Source organism: Sebastes umbrosus, chromosome 6 (assembly GCF_015220745.1).
Source record: "Sebastes umbrosus isolate fSebUmb1 chromosome 6, fSebUmb1.pri, whole genome shotgun sequence".
In the NCBI taxonomy this organism is placed as follows: Eukaryota; Metazoa; Chordata; class Actinopteri; order Perciformes; family Sebastidae; genus Sebastes; species Sebastes umbrosus.
In genome coordinates, this window is record NC_051274.1 from 12,723,562 (window position 1) to 12,743,505 (window position 19,944).

At 38.5% G+C, this 19,944-nt stretch overlaps 1 protein-coding gene across 1 annotated transcript; it reads right to left on the reverse strand.

Annotated features, from left to right (window-relative positions):
* Window positions 1-434: 434 nt before the first annotated feature.
* samd10a (sterile alpha motif domain containing 10a) lies at window positions 435-10,871 on the reverse strand. Its single transcript, XM_037772107.1, has 5 exons — window positions 10,443-10,871; window positions 8,062-8,243; window positions 2,078-2,246; window positions 1,841-1,981; window positions 435-796 (listed from the first exon to the last, which is right to left on the reverse strand). Exons 1-5 carry the CDS (start codon window positions 10,453-10,455, stop codon window positions 774-776), a joined length of 528 nt encoding a protein of 175 aa, XP_037628035.1. The 5' UTR covers window positions 10,456-10,871; the 3' UTR covers window positions 435-773.
* Between the last annotated feature and the right edge of the window lie 9,073 nt (window positions 10,872-19,944).

The window sequence follows — 19,944 nt, forward strand, 5'->3', positions numbered from 1 at the left end:
GAAGAAGAAGATGATGAAGAAGATTAAGAAGAAGATGATGAAGAAGATGATGAAGAAGATGAAGAAGAAGAAGATGAAGAAGATGATGAAGAAGATGAAGAAGAAGATGATGAAGAAGATTAAGAAGAAGATGATGAAGAAGATGACGAAGAAGTAGAAGAAGAAGATGAAGAAGATGATGAAGAAGATGAAGAAGAAGATGATGAAGAAGATTAAGAAGAAGATGATGAAGAAGATGATGAAGAAGATGAAGAAGAAGAAGATGATGAAGAAGATTAAGAAGAAGAAGATGATGAAGAAGATTAAGAAGAAGAAGATGAAGAAGATGAAGAAGAAGATGAAGAAGATGATGAAGATGACGAAGATGATGAAGAAGAAGATGAAGATGATGAAGAAGAAGAAATTAAATAAATAAGCACTAATATTTTTTATATTTTTTATTTATTTGTTTTGCTTTCTGACATATATAAAAAAAATGATATAGAGAGAAAGAGGTAGAGACAGTAAGAGAGAAATAGTTAATAATTAGTCACACAATAAATTGACAGAGCAGATTGTCTCGGTGCTTTTTCATCACAGTTCATAGTCAGTCCGCAAAGATAATGTCTGTTCGTCGTGCAGAATGAAAGGCTGCCAACTTCCACTCGACAACATAACTCTGGATATTGCTGCTCGCTGGATGGATTTGTCCCACAGATCTGATTCACATTTGAGTTTATTTGGGTAAATATTCCATAATTCCACGGCATCCACTTCTTTCAGCATTTGATCAGCTACGATATCCTTCCAAAGGAACCTGTGCATGAAAGAAAGATTAATACTTTTAATGATAAAGCAAAAGTTTGACATTATGGGAAATATGCTTATTTACTTTCAGGTGGAGAGAGAGATGAGATGATTGATACTACTCTATTCTTTAATGTCTGTACAGTTAATATGAAGCTGCTGCCATCAGCCAGTTGGGAGGGAAACAGCTAGCCTGACTCTGCTAAAGGTAACAACAACCATCTACTAGTGCCTCTAAAGTTCACTAATTAACGCATTACATATCACTTGTTTAATTCATACTAAAACTGAAGTGTAAAAACATTTTTGGCAAAGCAACCAGCAGAGACTCCAGGAAGTTATTGGCCCCTGCCAAGAAACAGTCCAGCACATTACCCCCCTGTAAAGCAGCGAGTTGTAATTCTACACTTTGGTTTTTCTACGGATTAACAAACTAAGATATTACATGTTAATTAGTTAGCTTTAGAGGTGCTGGTAGGAGGATTTAGTTACCTTTGGATAGAGCCAGGATAGCTGTTTCCCCCTGTTTGCAGTCTTTATGTTAAGTAAGGGATAATGTACAGCGAGCCGGTCATTGTTGTGAAATAAACCCCGACAGGGCCATGCAGATGTACCCTGATGTGAAGAGGAGTCTTGCATCACCCTGAAGGGGTTTATTTCACAACAATGTCCCACTAGCTGCACATTATCACGCTTATTACACAGCTACTTAGAAAATAAATCAATAATTTGACACAAAAACGGTCCGGCAGAGTCCGACATCAGAACTGCGCCCATAGCAACGGTCTGTTATACATAGCAATGGTCTGTTGTAAAGAAATAACAGACCGTAGCACGCCGTGATTGACCAATCAGAATGAAGTATTCAACAAAACCATGTAATAAACTAGGCTAACCGGCTGGCTGAAGCTTCATATTTACAGGCATGAGAGTGGTATCGATCTTCATATCTAATCTCTGCCAGAAAGTGAACAAGCATATCTCCAAAAATGTCAAATTATTCCTTTTAAGTCGAGGTTTGAGAATGGAGTTGTAAAAAAGTAAAAACCATCACCTCTGCTGAGCAGCTGCAGGTTGCGTCCCTCCTCCTGCACCTGAAGCTGCAGCACCTGTTGCAGCAACTCCTGCCGGAGAGTTTCTTGCACTAGTCCCATCCTCTCCAGCTTCTCCCCGTTCAGACGCAACAACGCACGGCCTGGAGGGTGAAAGCAAAAATAAATGTCGCTTTTATTTTGTGATTCTTCTATCCACCTTCCATTGGTACGTCTTCTGATTATCTTAGCAGTGTGACCTGTGATGGCGTGCTGGGAGAACGCCTCCACGTAGGTCAGGTAGTTGTGTGGACAGTGTTTCTTCAGCCATTTACAAACATCCTGCTGTGACCAGAGCACGACGGGGCGAATCAGGCTGGGCTGTGTCGGGCTTGTGTGATATATCCCATAATTGTCACTGGAGCGGTACTGCAGACAGACAGAGAAGACGGACATGTATTAGCTTATTAGGTTTTGGGAAATATGCTTATCTGCTGTCTCCATGAGAAGATTGATACTACTCTCGTTTGGACAGTAAATATAAAGCTACAGCCAGCAGCCGGTTAGCTTAGCTTAGCATAAGCACTGGAAACAGGGGGAAACTGCTAGCCTGGCTCTGTTAGGTGATATCCGCTCTACCCACATCTTTAAAGCTCATATTAAAATGACAAATTGTGGTTTTACAGAGTGGTACAGCTACAGATACGTATAGATAGCCCTATACATGAGGAACTGACAAGATCGGCCCTCTATAAGATCTAGAACAGGTTCAAACTCATTAAAGCACATGGTTACGATCGCGACCATATGTGTATGCAGATCAAACACTCTGCGTAGATGTGAACTTCTGGAAGATCAGCGAACATGCAGCAGCGGCTCAAGCAACAGCAACAGCACAGCCGGAGGAGCATGTAGGCCAGTGTGATCATGAGATCCAGCTCTTTAATCTTAAAAGATGTACAGGATGTAAAACTATGGAGGACTAATCAAACTGGGCCTTTGATCAGTCAATCAGTTTTAAAAATTCAGCAGATTCAGCGTTTCTCCAACTCGAGATTTTCTCAGAGGAAGGAAAGTGGTGCTTCAAAAAAAAAAAAAAACTCTGGCTGAAGATTTGTGCTTGAGGTCTGCTTAATGTGTCAGACTGATGACTCTATCTGATAAAGACGAACATGTTAATTTTTAATAAATACAGTATGTTCCAGCTAAGAAGGATTCTTAAGATACAATACCCATATTTTGATGGTGTTTTCATTAGAATAAGTATTTATCTTCTGAAGCTAATGTTTCAGTGTTGTGCATTTTACATTGTAATAAGTTGTTTTTGTGTAAATTGTGTTCATAATCTCAGTATCCATTACATGATCTGATGGAACACATAAACAATAACCTTTCCTCTTTGGGAAATATATCTTTATGTGGCTTAAAATCTAACATAATGAGTTTCTCTTCGGAACAAAAGCCTAACAACATACTCAACATACAGGTTAAACAAAAATGTGGAAAAGTCATGTCTAGCATATTAACCAAACAGTTCAAGGTTCAAGCGTTATTATCATCCATGATTATTGTTGAGTAATATGGTCCAACACACGCTGGAGTAATTTAAATAAGTTACATGTAGCACAGAACAAAGCAGCTCGTAGGTCACTTCACTACCCGGACAGGGAGGAGCAACAATGAATAATCGCTAGTCTTTAAGTGTAAAAGACAGGATACTTTACTCACTGGTGTGTTTTATACAAAATATCAACACTATTAAAAGGGACATATCATGAAAACATACTTTTTCAGTGCTTGTGCACATACATTTGGGTATCTGGGTATCTGGAGTGGCTACTAACCCCCAAAACTGTGAAATAAGACAACCCAGTCAGTTTTTTTTTCATGATGTGGGGCTGTATGTGTTAAAAAAAACAAAAACAAACGGTGAATAGAATAAAGGAAATGAACGTCTGAAAGCTATAGAATTGAAGGATGCATACTGTATGTGAAGTGAATTTAATGAGGACCGATCTAGATATATGGGAGACTCAATTCGGCATGAAGGAGGAAGAGAGGATGATGAAGTGGAAGTTGAATGAGAGCGGAGACGGTCTGAACGGAGACGAATGTCAGCATGCCGAAGACGTTTCCCTCTAAGAGTAAGATGAGGGATGAAAAGAGGGAAAAGGTCAAGCCAGCTCTCTGTCAGCATGTGATGTATGCTACATGGGATTTACCGCATATAGTCTGGAGCCACACAGGGATCTCAGCCAGATTAAAAACTGATGCCGTTTCTGGAATGATAAAAGTCAATGAATCTCAAGACATCTGGGAACATCTGCAATACTCAAGAGTGAGAGAAGTCTATGTCCTCTGAAAAGTCTAACTCTCACATGTTAATGTTCATAAGGATAGTGTTCCCGTGTACTGTAAATCTGTAATGTATCTTGAAAAAAAGAGCACCAGGTTGGTGCTGGTTCATGTTACATCTGTGGGCTGTCTGGTTCAGAAAACATGTGATTCAACAAGCCATTCAGATTTGGCTACACTTCCTATGTCATATGCAGGCGCTAAAATGGATCGCTTCAGACAGAGGGTGAATACAGGTATATTCAGACAGACAGTATGAGAACAATAATGTGTTTTTGACATTAAAGCATGTAAACATGTTCTAGTAGAAGCCCAAAATGTATGTAAGTATGAACCTGAAAATGAGCATAATATGTCCCCTTTAAAACAGCATTTATACTTTATAGATATCAAACAGTCATATGAGGGTAATTCTTCATTGTAGAACTAGTTTAATACAAAGAACAGTAAATTCTCAAGCAATAGTGGCCTGGTGGGATTCTTTACCAGTTTTTTCTTTACTGCATAAAGTATTAAAATATGCAATAATAAAATATGAATAAGATTATAATAAGATTTTACTTATTTACACAATACATTGAGTAGCTGAATAAAGAACTGTAAAATATATGATATTGATGGTGATTTATTTATGGCTAGTAGGATGTAAGTTGCTTTATTGATTATTTAAATTTTCCAAGACGTGGTGATATGTAGAGCTATCTAATGCAGTAGTTAGGTTTTTGAGTTGCTGTGAAGTTTTGTGTCAGTGTTTGTAGAGCAGGGATGTCAGAAATCCTGTGGATCATTTTCATTTAAATACATGTGGACTTCTGGAAGAGTAGCTTCTGTTGTCACAGTACATGGAGCTAATGGGGATCAAAATAACAAAGAAAGAAAGAAAGAAACATTCAGTGCAGCTTCTTTGAGTTGAGTATTTTTCTGCCTCCTGGCTGACTTCCGATCCACCATGGTCCTTCATTTTTTTGTAAGTTTTGGCTTTTCTGCAAAATCCTGCGTTGTTGCTATTTGTGGGTCAGTACGTGAATATTTTGACTTCTGAATCGGGGAATGTATGGATGCATGTATTCTGAACTATCACACAAAGGACCGGTACTTCACATGCTATTGTGACATTTCTAACACATTTCATACATTATGAAGCAAACATTTCCCTCAAATCATCAAAAATAATTTGTTTTGAGTGTGTCAGCGTTCAGAATGTAATGTAGTATTGTTCCCAAAAATGCATGTTGCCATTTCTACTAGGGCTGCAAGTAATGACTTTCAGTATTAACTAATCTCCCGATTATTTTGCTGATTAAGTGATGAATTGTTTGACTAATCAAATGTCAGACAATTGTGAAAATAGCTGCCAAAATTTCCAAAAACCCAAAGGAATAAGCAAATAGATTAATTTTTCTAACCAATATTATTTTTATATATATTTTTTTTTATCAAATAAGAGAAATAAAAGTAGCAAATCCTCATTATTTAGAAGCTGGGATTAAAGAATGTTTCACATTCTTGCTTGACAAACGATCATTATTTTCTTTCAACGATGACTGAATGTATTGTGTTGTTGAGAGAGACTATAATGAGTGTTTACTGTCTTCTCTGCTCTCAAACCAACATGTACAGTATACTAGTGGGGAGTCTGTGGTTGCAGAGTGGAAGAGATTACAACATGTGGGAAAAAGAGTATATAAAACATGAAGGATGAAAAGCTGAACTGTGGAAGAAGCGAAAGTACTGTTCACATGTTCCAGTGCACACAACACTGATTAAGTTTATGTCCCTCAAAACTAAAATAAACCGACCACTACATTATGTGCATCCAAAAGGATTGAAGCAAACAAACGACGCATTGTGTTCAACTCTGTTATCAGCCCAGCCCAGTTCTGTGTTTGCAGCTTTGGCTTCAGCTCATTGCTGCCTTTTAAAGAGTCTTTCATGGGGTGAAGACAAAGACGTGGGCTTTCTGACTGGTAACCAAGGGCTTTAAACGAGGACAGTTTACAGCAAAAATGGATTGTCTCTTTTGACGGCGAGCAGACAATGCTGTTATCAGATAACAAATTGAATATCAACTAAAAAATAAAATTCAAACTGGAACAAAAAAGGCTACTGGACGCGGATCTGACGACGCTTCACATAAAGAGATCTATAAAAAAAGGCTTTGCAACAACAATCACAGACGATACAATCAAGCATTTGGTATTAAACTAAAATCAGTTTCTTTCGGCTCGCAGTCAACAGTGTTGCTGCAGCAGCACAGCGCGACCGTTGGAGGGCCGGTGCTATTTAAAGCCATACTAAAAGGCTGTTAGAGCCCACCAACCCGCTGGGGAGAGAGCAGCTTCCATTCTCTGCTAACAAAGTGCCCATTTGCAACAATGTGTGGTGACCGGCCGCATCTGCCAGACTATGAATATTTTCTTTCAGACTTTTCTGAGCAGAAATCTGAGAGAAGACTTACTGAACACCACTGAGATCACTGATCATTTCCATGCATACTCATATTTATAAGACCACAAGGAAAATATTTGGTTTGATGAGTTCTTAAGTAAACATTGGATTTGTATGGTGTCTGCATGACTTTATGTAGGGATGCAGAGGGACTGACAATGAAAAGGAAAGTTGGAAAAAACACAACACTACTTCTTTCTTGCTATTGTCATAGGTCTATAATGATCAACCACTACAGTTAATATGAATCACAATACATCAAGAATTATTGTGGATCAATCCAAGTAAAGACACTTTGATTTAAAGTCTAAATTTGAATTCTTTAAGATTTTAAGAGAGAGGATGCTGATACTGCAACTATTGTGCATATCTTTCCATTTATCAAAAAAGGATGAAACCCATGTACAGTATACTAGAAACAAGATTTTTTTTTTTCACAGAGTGTTTATGTACCATTAGTGATTTAAGATGTCTGTTGTGCTGTTAACTTTGTATTCTACTCGGACAGTGAAAGCCTAGCTTGCTGATGTAAGCACTGATTCCAACTAGATGTTACTTTTCGTTCATATTATTACAACACCTAATGAGTTAGTGCTGTGAAGAAAAGGGGGGCTATAGCCGGTGTTAGTTGTAGGGCTGCAAAATTAATCAAATATTAATTGCGATCACGATTTTGGTTTCCCACAATTAAATGATCATGATCAACTGTAATACTGATGTTTAAAATGCATGCTCTGCTCTTGGAAAACTCGGCTGCATATCAAATGAAGCGCTTCCTAAACTAACAGCCAGCCACCAGGGAGCAATCCAGAGGTTTTGGCCTCACTTTTGGAGAGCTGTCATGCCACAAAACAAAAATGCACTGAATTCAGGTGAAGAAAAACCTTATCTTAAGTCTTATTTTGATGCAAAGATTTGTGACTTGGCAGGAATGTAGCACAACATGGAAGTGAAAGCAGTGCTCTGTTTATTCAAATCTGAAAGTGCAATAAAAATGAATAATGGTGATAAATAATTGTGATCTCAATATGAATACAAATAATCGTGATTATCATTTTGGCCATAATCTTGCAGCCCTAGTTAGTTGTGGTGATGGTTAATAACCAGACTGTTAAAACTCACAGCAGCTGGTAGTCCTGTAACCTCACCAATCTGTACATTAGCCTGTGATTTGAATCAACACAAAGAATAACCTAGGGAGTGCTCAAATCACAGAGGGTACCTAGCAACGGCTAATGATGTCAAGGACACACTGATTTTATGGCAAAAACTCTAATTTGCCATTACCTTTTGTTGAGAACCATCAAGCTTAAGTTAGCAGAAATAAAGACATGTCCTTGACTGTGGCGAATGAACAAAAAGTGAGGGGTATATCACACAACATCCGTTCATGAACCAGGTGTACTATTCAACATGTGGAGGTCATGCATGTGTTCAGTACCTGCAGGGCCTCTGTGCCGGGCTGCTGCAGCAGTTTCACCGTCCTGCCTCCTGCAGTTTTCTGCCCGCGCCCGTCATGCCAGGTTAGATTCCCACCTGTCCGTCGACTCAGCTGGTGCTTGAAGTCCTCGGGCAGAGCCCTGTACTCCACAGCTGGCCTGCAGAAACTGAAACTGGATGCCGCTGGAGAGATGAAAGCAGGAAGGGGGTATAATGATTAGACAGCCGGATCTGCTTGTAACCGCTGACAATTTAAAAACAGCATGAGACATGCTCTGCAAAAAACACTCCCTCACATCTGCGGGACCTGACAAACAAAAGCCAGAGTCAAACCCACCTGTACACCCTGTCATTCAGAATGATGTCATTATGAAGTACCTGCTCGTACCTGCTCCATTGATACTGAGCAGGCATGAGGTAATGTTCAAAGACACCTGAGTCTGGACAAGCCCCTGGGTAATTCACTGAAATCAGCATTGAGCTTGTTGGTGAACGTCTGAGCTGTGAGACGAGCCACTTTCTCATCATTACGAGGAGGCCTGCAGGCAGACATCCAAACCCACTCAACAGCAGGTGGCTTCCCAACATCCAGTAATTAAAGAAAGTGTGGAACTACAGTAAACACGCTGTTGCTGGCACAGATCCTGGCAGAAAGCCACGGGTCATTACTGATTCATGTGCCAGATTTGAAGAATTTTCTTACCGTGTTTGAAGCTATGTGCGCAGCTGTGTGTGTGTGTGTGTGTGTGTGTTAACGTGCATTTTCGATATCTTAAATTGAGAGGAGAATTTGGAAAGAGGACATAACGAGAGAGACTGTCGGGGAGAGACGAGGGTTTGAGAAGATGAAAGAGTGCCTTCTGGTTTTCTGGCTTCGTGCCTCTCCTTTCTGTCACTCAACATCTCCCGCTGAGAGCGGAGCAAAGCCGAGTCCTGCAATCATCAAGGCAAACCAGCAGCATCCGATTATTATGAATAAAACTCTGTATGCCATTTTTGTTTCTTTGAGGTGTAACTCCAAGGCTGCGTACGCATGAACCCTCCTTCACAGTGTTATTTCTCCCCCAGGCTGCTGCTGTAACCACAAACGTGCCCCTTTCCTGGATTAAACACATTTAATTAAGACCATTTGTCAGTCTGAGTTTCTTCCTTCCTTTAGTTTTTTGCCTTTCTATGGAAGGGAAAAAGTCCTCATTAACTAGCATGCATATTAATTGCCAGCACCGGATAGAAACACTCTTTCATGAACAAAAAATCTGACTAAACATGCTGTGAAGTCTTTAGACTGCATGCAATATTTCCCACTTGGTATTTCTGGTTGAATCTGCTCTGCAGATTAGACAGAAAGCAACACATAAAACTACACCAATTTTCACAAAAATTATCATTTTAAAACAGTAGCTGCCCAATGAAGGGTAACTTTAAATGCAAACACTGACCACAACAACATCAGCATTTCAGCACCAAGTCACTGACCATCAGCAGACCACCCTGCATCTGGTAAAACCACCATCATGTTCCTATAATGTCCCTAAAGGCATTCAGCACTGAGCTTAAAGTGATCTTACCGAGCTGTGTAGTATTGCTCCTGGTGTTAGGTAGATTTAATGTAATGTTTGGACCTCATGCTGTGCGTACTTTCTCCTATAACAGACTGTATATATACAGTGTGCTAATATCACACTTATACTTTGATTAAGTCCAGTTCCTTTCTGTCCTAATACTTTAAACACAATGCACTTATCTTATCTGGGCACTCACTTTATCAGTGAGTGTAACCAACATTTATTTATCTATAACAAACCATGACACAGAGTCAATCCTGATTGACGTCAATGAAGCTGTAATTTCAGCATTTAATCACAAGAGTTTGACCTATTCATTGGCATTGTCGATATTATTACTATATATATAATATAATATAATATAATATAATATAATAGTTTATTTATTGACTATACTGAGAGCGTTTTATATATATATATATATAAATATATATATATGATATATTTTAATAATTTATTTATTTATTGTGTTGAGCTGAATGTGCTACTTATTTTGTACTGTAATTACCTTGTGCCTTTTCTACCTTTTTTCTTTTCTTAAAGCTGATTCGGTGTAAACTGCTCAGAATTCCAATATACTTATATTAGATGCAAATGGCAAATAAAACTCTTGAATCTTGACTATAGCAGGCGTTTTGTCAACAGACTCGACCACTAACACATCTGGCAAACCGGTCTCACGAGTATTGAGTTTAGACTAACAAACAAAGTCATGCTCCATACATGCTTTCAGTTGAAGTTTCCATTGAATGGAGGTTCTTTTAAAGACATTTTTTGACGAATTTAATGGAAAAGTAACCCTTAGAAAGCCGCTTACCGTCTACAGCCATGGTGTTTCCGTGCAGTAGTGGATCTAGTGAGAGTCTCCCATCGTCTCCGGTGCGCCTCTCCGCTGCGTTGTGTTCACTGACTAAAGTTTCAGTGAGGTCTGACAGGAGGAATAGCGCTCCACATCAAGTCCTACTGGTCTGACTGGGAGAATAAAACCAGGTCACGTCGTCCCAAGGTGTCATTCACTACTCCTGCTGCTGCTGCTGGTGTCAGACTGTGTAGTGAAGTTGTTGAACACACGACAGGAATGAATGTCCTCCTCCTCCCAGCTGGCTGACTGACTGGTTCCTCTGGCTCGGTGGTGCGCGCTGTGGTTTTTTATATATGTGTGTCGTGAGAATCAGACGCGCGTCTTTTTCTCAAGAGCCTGCTCATGCAGCTCTCATGCAGCTCAAAGTGCAGCCCCGGGGCCCTGTAATTATCGCAGCCAAGTGGAGACTCTGAAAAACAGCCTGATGAAAAGGACTTCTCATCACTGCAGCATCCAGCGTGAGGAATTCCCCCTTCGTCCTTTTCCCTTAAAGAAAGGCAGCTCTGTGCTCTCTGAGATGGACCTCTCTCTATGTGGGGTTTTGTTAAGTCCACAAGAGAGAGAGAGCACCAATCATGCTTTATTGATCACATTCATATTCAAAAAGCATCACATTATGTCCTTACCCTTTTAACCTTTTTTTTTGCCACTGATTGAAAAAAGCCACACTGTCCCAGTTAAATAACAGAAAAGAACTGGCAGCAGTAAAATTAACATTATTATACTGTCGCTGAAATTTACAGCTGTGTACTGTTAATGAAAAATACAGTTTGAACTGTTTTTTTAAATTTATTTCACAGTATTTTACAGTTAATTTACTGTTTAAAGATACATTATATAGCTGTTTTTCACTTTTCTTTTACATTATCTTACTGATTTGTTTTAATGCACTATTTAGGTTGTATTTTTTTACATACATTTTAATTAACATTATTTTTTGCCTAGATGAATAGACTTAGCAGGTTACAGACATAGGAATAGTCACACTAAATACAATTAAAGGCACTTATAATAGAAAAAGGCTATAATAGACTTGTTGACACTTTTCCCATAATGTCTGTCTATAACTGGCTACAAGCACAGAATGCAAACCATAACAACATGTGAGTGAAGATCAGAGCTAATTCACTGATTTTCCAATCATGTACAATGTACAAGCCTCACATGTGCAGATCAGGTCCCAGAATAAAAAAAAAATACTGCATGAAACTGTTACTGATGATACTTTAGACAGTTGATCAGCAGTAAAGTGATGTTTTTTAAGAATGCATTATAGTTCAGTTAAAAACGGCCTATGAGCGTAATTTAACAGCTTTTCTTTTGTATTAACAGTAAAGCACTGTTTTTAGCAATAACAGGTTAATACTGTTGAAATCCTGCTGTAAATTAACAGCAATTGTTTACAGTGGTAAGAATTTAACCCATAACTCGCACTGATAGTCCCATTTGTTTACATTCTACCAGCACAGCAACTGTTACAGACAGGATATGGGACTAATAGAGAAGGTTCACCCATATTAGTGTGCCGGGCGCTGATATCATAGCTCTGATAAAGTGTATATCTGTCCATTCAATGTCCAGATATACTGATTTTTTTCTTCTTTCCTTTGTTTTTTTTTATCAGTATGATTTTGTGTGCCCTCTTTGTAAAGTGTCTTTGGGTTTCTTGAAAGGCGCTATACAAGTCCAATTTATTATTATTATTATTATTATTTATATATTTTTTTATTATTTCCAACCACAATAAAACAAAAAGAGAATAACAAGGTCCAAAAGAAAACAAATGGATAAAAAAAACTGAAGGGGAAAGACTGCGCAAAAGCATGAGTGAAAGAAACAGTAAAAACTATGAAGTTTCATCGTTCCATAAAAATATGAAAAAGGGAGAAAAAAGGAGGCATTTCAGGAAGAAAAGGTGTGGGTAGTATTGGTTCCCATGGACTGCTCCAGGGATGATGTATTTTTGTAGACCAACCAGGAAGTTAGCATCGCCCTGGGTTCCCTCAATAAAAAGCCAATGGGATTTTTCCATTGGCTTTTGGATTATTGAAAAAAATAAGCTCTGTGGCAAACAAATGTTTATGATACTTCCACGTTTTGTTCAGCAAGATAATCTTCACAAATGAACACCACTTTTATGATTTTTGAAGTGTGATTGCAATTGCCAGAAATAAAAAGCTAACGTTAGACTATAAACTAACTATAACACGGTCACGAGCGTGACGATACACAGCGAGGCTGTAAAGGCGGATGAGTTGGCGGGATGACGTTTAGTAGTCTCATTGAGCCACTTGTTAGCAAACGCCTTTTTTAAGATGCATAAAGACTTCAAAATTCACAAGTGGGATATTTATTGATGTATTTTGTATCTTAGAACAAAACGTTAAAATCTCTTATGAAGCTTGTGTTAACCACAGACCTAATTTCAGACATCTAACTAAAAACACATTCAAAACACCTATTGATTTCCAGACGAGGGAACCGTAAGTGCTAAAATGCTAACTCATTCCCGGGTTTTAGGACTCATTCCTGTAGCACTCTATTTGGGCCCACCAATAAATAATTCCCACTTTTGCCATTTAGCATAATAATCATGACCTCTTTGAATGACAAATGCTGCTATTCGCCCAGCCTGAGCACTCATCAACAGTGGCGGCAAGAGGAGTTTTCCATTTCCCGTCATCAATACTGTCTCTGAATCAAGTCAGTATCAACAGGAGGGACATGGGTAAGTGGGGAGGGATCTCCCAGTACAAATAAGGCGTACATAAATACATAACAAGACCTAAAAGGAGGGCAAGCTGAGTTTTGTTTATCCGCTGCTACAAATCTTACTCGAGCTTCGGGGGGAGTCACTGAGAAATTGCCCCTGAAGTGTCTGGACTAAAATAAATTTCAGGGTTCTCATCTCTTTATAAATATCTCATACTTTTACATCAGCCTGTTGTGGTTTCAGTTGAAATCTACAAAACAGCAAAACAAAAATGCACCGACACTGCAGCCGCATGTGTAATCAAACTGGAACCAGCTGAGGAAAAACTCTGACTGTCCTCCTGAGACAGATTTTGGCAAGGGACTGCAGCGGTGCAGGCGTGATGATGAAAGTTGATTAGAGAGATCAAGGTGAAACCCACAATATCACACAGGGCCGTGTGCATGGCACTTGATCAGGGTCAACAGTGGATGTGTGCAGGTGTTGTGCAGTGATGGAGAGACACAGATGTTTACCAGAGGGTATCTGTCCCTCTTAGTCAATTAGTCGTCTAATCTGTCATTTTGGTTTCTTAGTCGACTAAAATTTCTTATGTCGATTAGTTTTTTTTTTTATGCTTTTTCATGCTGAATGACTTATTTCTATGAGCACATCTCTGGTAAACATAAGATTTAAAGTGGTGCTTTTGTGTGATTCTTTGTGGAGAAACACAGTTTTACAGATCTGTCAATTAAATCAACTAATTGATTAGTCGACAAAATCGTATGAGTGTTAGTCAACTCAGAAATTCTTTGGTCGAGGACAGACCTAGAGCACAGCTCAACTTTTGGAATGCTGCAGCGCATGTCATGTGTTGAGGAACAACCAATCACAGCCGGCAGATATAATTTCTTTCTTCTGTAAATATCAGTCTATGGTTAATATATGGAAGAAGAAGTTAATCATTTTAGTGCAGGGCTACCTAGAGCTTTACATCTGTCTCAGGTACTATTTTACTTGCTTCACGCCATTCCGTCCGAGGACGTCACAACATCCGGTTGAAAGGTCAGCCAAACTGACAGAGAAATCGAGCAGTAAAGCTACTGTGAGGGGTTTACGGTGCTAGAAATCCATTCATCTTTGTTTAGTTTAGTCAGTGAGGCTTTTACTGCTAAATTACCGCAACTTTATTATCGTCATTGCAGTGCGCCCTGGATAAAAAGATTCATGGCTGGTGTTTTCCATGCGTTTTTAGATGTGTGAGATATCAAATAAAACTGTCACAGGTAAAAGTCCAGCATTCAAAATCGTTCTTAAGTAAAAGTACGTACGTAATATCAGAAAATATTTGGTGTGTGTGTTCTGGAGTAAAGGGAGGAAAACCCAAAAAGTGCTCTGCTGTGTTGTAACGTTATAAAAGTGATCATGTATTTTGTATGTGAAATCTTAAAGCCCCTGCAGCGCTCAGCAATGATCCACCCACACAGGTGTTTTCACTTGTTGCCTGATTAGACCTCTTCTCAGGACTGTGTGGGCATTTATAAACACCAGCTGATTTACATCTCTCTCTCTCTATGCCCCTCTGTTGATTGTGTTGTACCCATTAGGGCAGGACAACGTACCAAATTATCATTTTTATCAGTGCATAGACCTCATGTAATTCTCAACCAAGCTCCACCAAACTTACACCAGCAGAGGTCTAATCAGCCGGAGTCAAAGAACCAAGTACCAGCCAGGTAACTACTGTCCAAAGGGAACAACATCACCTACCAGTACCTTTAAGACTCATTATTTACATGCTGTATCTCATTTGTTTAATCCATACAAAATAGAAGTGTAATGATGAGCTATACTTTGTGAGCATTACAGGTGCTGGTAGGTAACTTTGAAGATTAATGAGCTTTGGAAGTACAACTTTTTTTTATCTTTTCATATTTGTGTCGAACATTTGTCTATTCTTTATTTTTGTTTCTTGACTTTTGCAGTACTTGCTGTTATTTTTCATTTTATTTTACTATATTGATTGCACCAAAACACCACTGAACATTCCTTGTATGTGAAAACCTACTTGGCAATAAACCGGATTCGGATTCTGAATGGTTTCCCCGTTTCCGGTCTTGATGCTAAGCTAAGCTAACTGTCTACAGATTCATATTTAATGCACAGACGACTATAGATGAGAGTGGTATCGATCTTCTCATCTAACTTTCAGGAAGGAGGCGAACAAGTGTATTTTCCTTTATGTCAAACTATTCCTTAAAGGCATTTTAAAATACCATAGAGAACACAGTATTCACATGGGCCTCAAATATATGAAATATATCTCCAGACAATAAGTCGCCCTTCTAATTCTTTGGAACTTCAGGGACATCAGGATATATTGGCGCTGCACTACAATATATACTTGTATATATACAATATTCACCCTGAATGTCTTTTAATTTTTTAGCACCAAATAAATGGAACAAATTACAAGAGGTATTGAAATTAGACAGGTGTCGGGAGATCATGTTAAAAGTGTCAGTGGGCAGAATAGTTTTGGCATCATTGGGCAAAAAATCCATAATAACCTTTCAACATATTGTAATTCAAGTGTTCTGAGAGAAAACTAGACTTCTTCACCTCCTTTTGGCTCTGGTTTCAGGCTTTAATAAAAATCTAGCTTGTGACGGGAGACTTTAGCCAATCAGGGGTCATTCCAGAGAGAGAGCGTTCCTATTGGTTGTTCATTCAACGGAGGCAGCTGTCGATAAAACGGTCAAACTAGGCTGCGCTGATCAAATATGAATTAATATTCTGTTACTGTAATGTAATTTCCCACGTAAAATGTTTTCAGAAACATCTTGTAGTGTTTAGCTGTAAAATGAGACAATTTGCTCCGGCTGGTGGGCGGTGTTTGGTATTTCCTCAACTGATCTCAACGTGGCTGCCGGGTCACAAACTTTCTAATTTACATCTAAACAGTACACTACCAGATGTTTCTGAAAACATTTCACGTGAGAAATAGGCATTACAGTAACAGAATATTGATTCATATTTGATCAGCGCTGCCTAGTTTGACCGTTTGATCAGAGTTTGCGAGTGATTGACAGCTGCTCAGAGACGGCAAGGCTCCAGCTCGGCTCTGATTGGTTGTTTTCCTCCGGTCTGTGAAATCTTGCAGATGCCATTAGGAGCACCGGAGGACACAGAGGCACATGATTTTTTTTTCAGATTACCTCTCTCATGCACTACTGTCTGGATATAGTGACCGTTTTATAAAAATATATTTTTTTTAAATCATAGTTACTCCAATCTCCCTATTCCAGCTTTAAGTGTATGCTAGACGATTTGGTTGTTGTACAGTGTTCCTGCTTTGGTAAATTCGCAGACATGGTTGCTATCTATTGTTTTTATTTGACATTTCTGCATCACTTTTATTGCTGTTGTTGTATATCCATCATTCTTGACAGACATGTTATTTCATTCTTATTTCACTTTTTTCATCATCCTACTGTTTTTATTGCTGTATATCATTCTTGCCAGACATGTCTGCTAGTTATTCGTTTTATTGGACTTTTTCATCCCTTTATTGTTATTACAATGTGGTTGTCCTTTTAGCCCGTATAAATGTGAATTCAGGGCATTGCTGTTAAAGAGCTTAATGCTCAGTCAATTGTCCCTGAGTAAACAATGGTTGATGATATACAATGGCTGATGATAAAGACAGCAACAGCAACAAAATAAGCATCGTCAAGCCAGTGCAGAAGCTATGCAGAGCAACAGGAAACAGTTCATGGGGTCCACTGTTCCCAGTTACACCACTGCTCACAACATCAACAGATTCATAGTTAGTAATGGTGTGTCATTCTGGGTGCCGCCTTGAACGTCCTGATTTAACATTCTCTCTTTGGGTTTATAAGAACGAAATTATGCCAAGAGATGATGCAAGGCAGAGCTCCCTGCTGTTTTTGATATTGCATTATGTGATTGATGTTTCTTTGAAATGACTCCACACTAGATAACATCTGCCAGATATTCTCCTGCACCCCAACTCCACAATGCCTGAATTATGTGCAGCGATCTCCCCATTCACCACAGTGATTACTGCCTCATTGGCTCTTTTTCAAAACATTGGTGACAGAAATACATTGTAGTTTATCCCAGCGACACCACAAACCCAGCTGACGGGTTTAATTGGCAGGGTGTGGGTATGAGTTAGTTTCTGCAGATGTTACTACGGAAACAGACCGGAGCATTGGGGCTCCTCTTAAACTTTAAGCATGTACACATTTGGTCTGGTTAGAGCGCTCAAAGATGAAAGGGACCGCTTGAATTAATAGTTTCCACAAGAGAGAACATCAAAGAGCCTAAAATATTAATAGTATACATTTGAGGTTTACTCTGAGCAGCTGAGTTTTGTTTTAAGGTTTAACAAAGGAATCGTTCTTTAGCAATTGTTTTTATGGTCATTCCAGAGCGATTCAGAAAATCCTTCCAAGTGTATTATTTTTAGTCCAAACATTAAACATATTTAACTGTACTTCGGCCACAAGGCAGAGTTATTAGTTCTGTATTCAGCAATAACTTTACTTATTTTTGTACACTGTTGATGAGAACAAAGTCAGAGCATTTGGAAGAGAGATGGTAGAAACTGAGGGGACAGTTTCTCCTCTTAACATCTAAACCAGTAATCAACACAAGGGGGCAGTCTCATTCTGTGTACAGAGAGACTGTATAATTACTGTACTGTATATATATACTATATATATATGTATATATATATATATATACTGTATAATGGTACACTGAGCAACATTTGACCACTTTTCAATATTATATTTACAAAGCCAAAATTACTTCACATTACATACTGCATTCCTTAAAAGCAACCAAAGAGAAGGAAGACAAATGAGAAGTACAGGGCGGTCCATCATCATTAATCCTTTAAGGCATTAGCATGTTCGTTCTGCCTCCATCAGTTCTCAAACTCACAACCTCAGACACCAAGGGCAAGTCACTATCTTAGTGAGCTTACAGCCCGAATAGAAGGAAACCACTTCACACTATGACTTAGGCAATTAATGTAAAGGCAGATTTAAAACTAGTGTCAAAAATTCAAATTTCAAGACAAAATTCTGAGGATTTGTCTGTAATTTATTTTGACAAAGATTGATTGCGCCATTCGTGACAAACTGATATTTAAAAATGCTTGATTTTCATTGACTGCAATGGTTTATGTGAGGATATAATTCAAAATACTGTCAAAAAGGCAGTTATATTAAATAAAAGTTTTATATTTTATTTTATAAAATTCTGAAATTTACCACATTACATTTACAATGACCTGAAAATCTTTTCATTTATATTCATGAACATTGGAGTTATATTAAGCAAGAATTTGCAGTAGCTGTGTACAGTAGTGTTTACACTAAAGCATTTTGATGCACTGTGGGTTCAATTTTTGATAATTCAAAAAGTCTGTCTGGATTGTTTGTGGAGTCTGAAGATGCAGCGTAGCAAGTTTGGTGTCAACTGAGTTTAATAAGGGATGGACTTCATAATTCCTGCAGGTTGAAGCATATGAACATGTCTGCTCACTTGGGCCAACATTTTGGTGGAAATTGCAAAGTTGTAACACGTACGGCTGATTTGTTATGAATTGTCAAAGTTTTGAACTTTAGACGGTTAGCGCCACCATCTGGACTATTTGCACACAAAGTCAGTTGAGGAAGTTTAGCATAGGACTGGACCTATGTGCAAAGTTTGGTTTATTTTCATGCATGCCCGGGTACAGTAGCTGCCCGGCCCCTAATAATGATGTATTATAGATTAAGCTACCCAGCAGTATATAAAGTATTTTAAATTAGCCCCACCTTTACCAGCTGCAGCAATAACATGATGAGCACATTAATGCATCACTAATTATAATCCAGTGATGTTAGAGATATTATTCTGGCTTGGGCCATTCTGCATAACGTAACGTTATCGATTCCAGCCCAAACAGGAAAACTTAACACAGTGATTTGTCCATTCTGGGCTACTGTAGAAACATGGCAGTCAGCTCCGCGAAGAGAGGATACGCTCCCTATGTAGATATTAACGGCTCATTCTAAGCCAACAAAAACACAACGATTCTTAGTTTAAGATGATTATACACTCAAGAAAATATTCCATTTCTGCCAATAGATCCCCTGAAATGCTACACACTGTTCCTTTAAGTAAGATATTACATGCAGGACTTTTAACAGAGTATTTTTACACTGTAATGCTATTTTTACTTAACTAAAATAACTGAATTCTTCTTCCACCACTGATTGAAACTAACAGATGGAAAAACTGCCAACTGTACAACAGTTTATATTACAGGGATGGATAAAAAAAAGCTGCAATAGGCTACAGAACCTCCACTGTAGTACAAAAACTACTATAGCTATCCATCTGTTCAACATCTATATATGTATAGACTACAAACATACATTGTGGAAGGAATTTCAATGCAATTCTAAACACTATCCAGTATTTTCTACAGTTTGTTCAGGCATCCAGGAGGCCCCGTTTCCACCACTTTGTTACAATCAATTTGATTTTTAGAAAATGTACATATTTTGATTTCAATACAACACCAAGAATGATACTGTGTTACTGCGTGATTTAGGTCTATTACATTTGTTTCTGAAGCTAAGTTCAACATTTATAAGAAAGAAAAGGGTTAGAGCCGACTATCCTTACAGAGTCGTGTGTGTGTGTGCGTATGTGTGTTTGTGTGTGTGTGTGTGTGTGTGT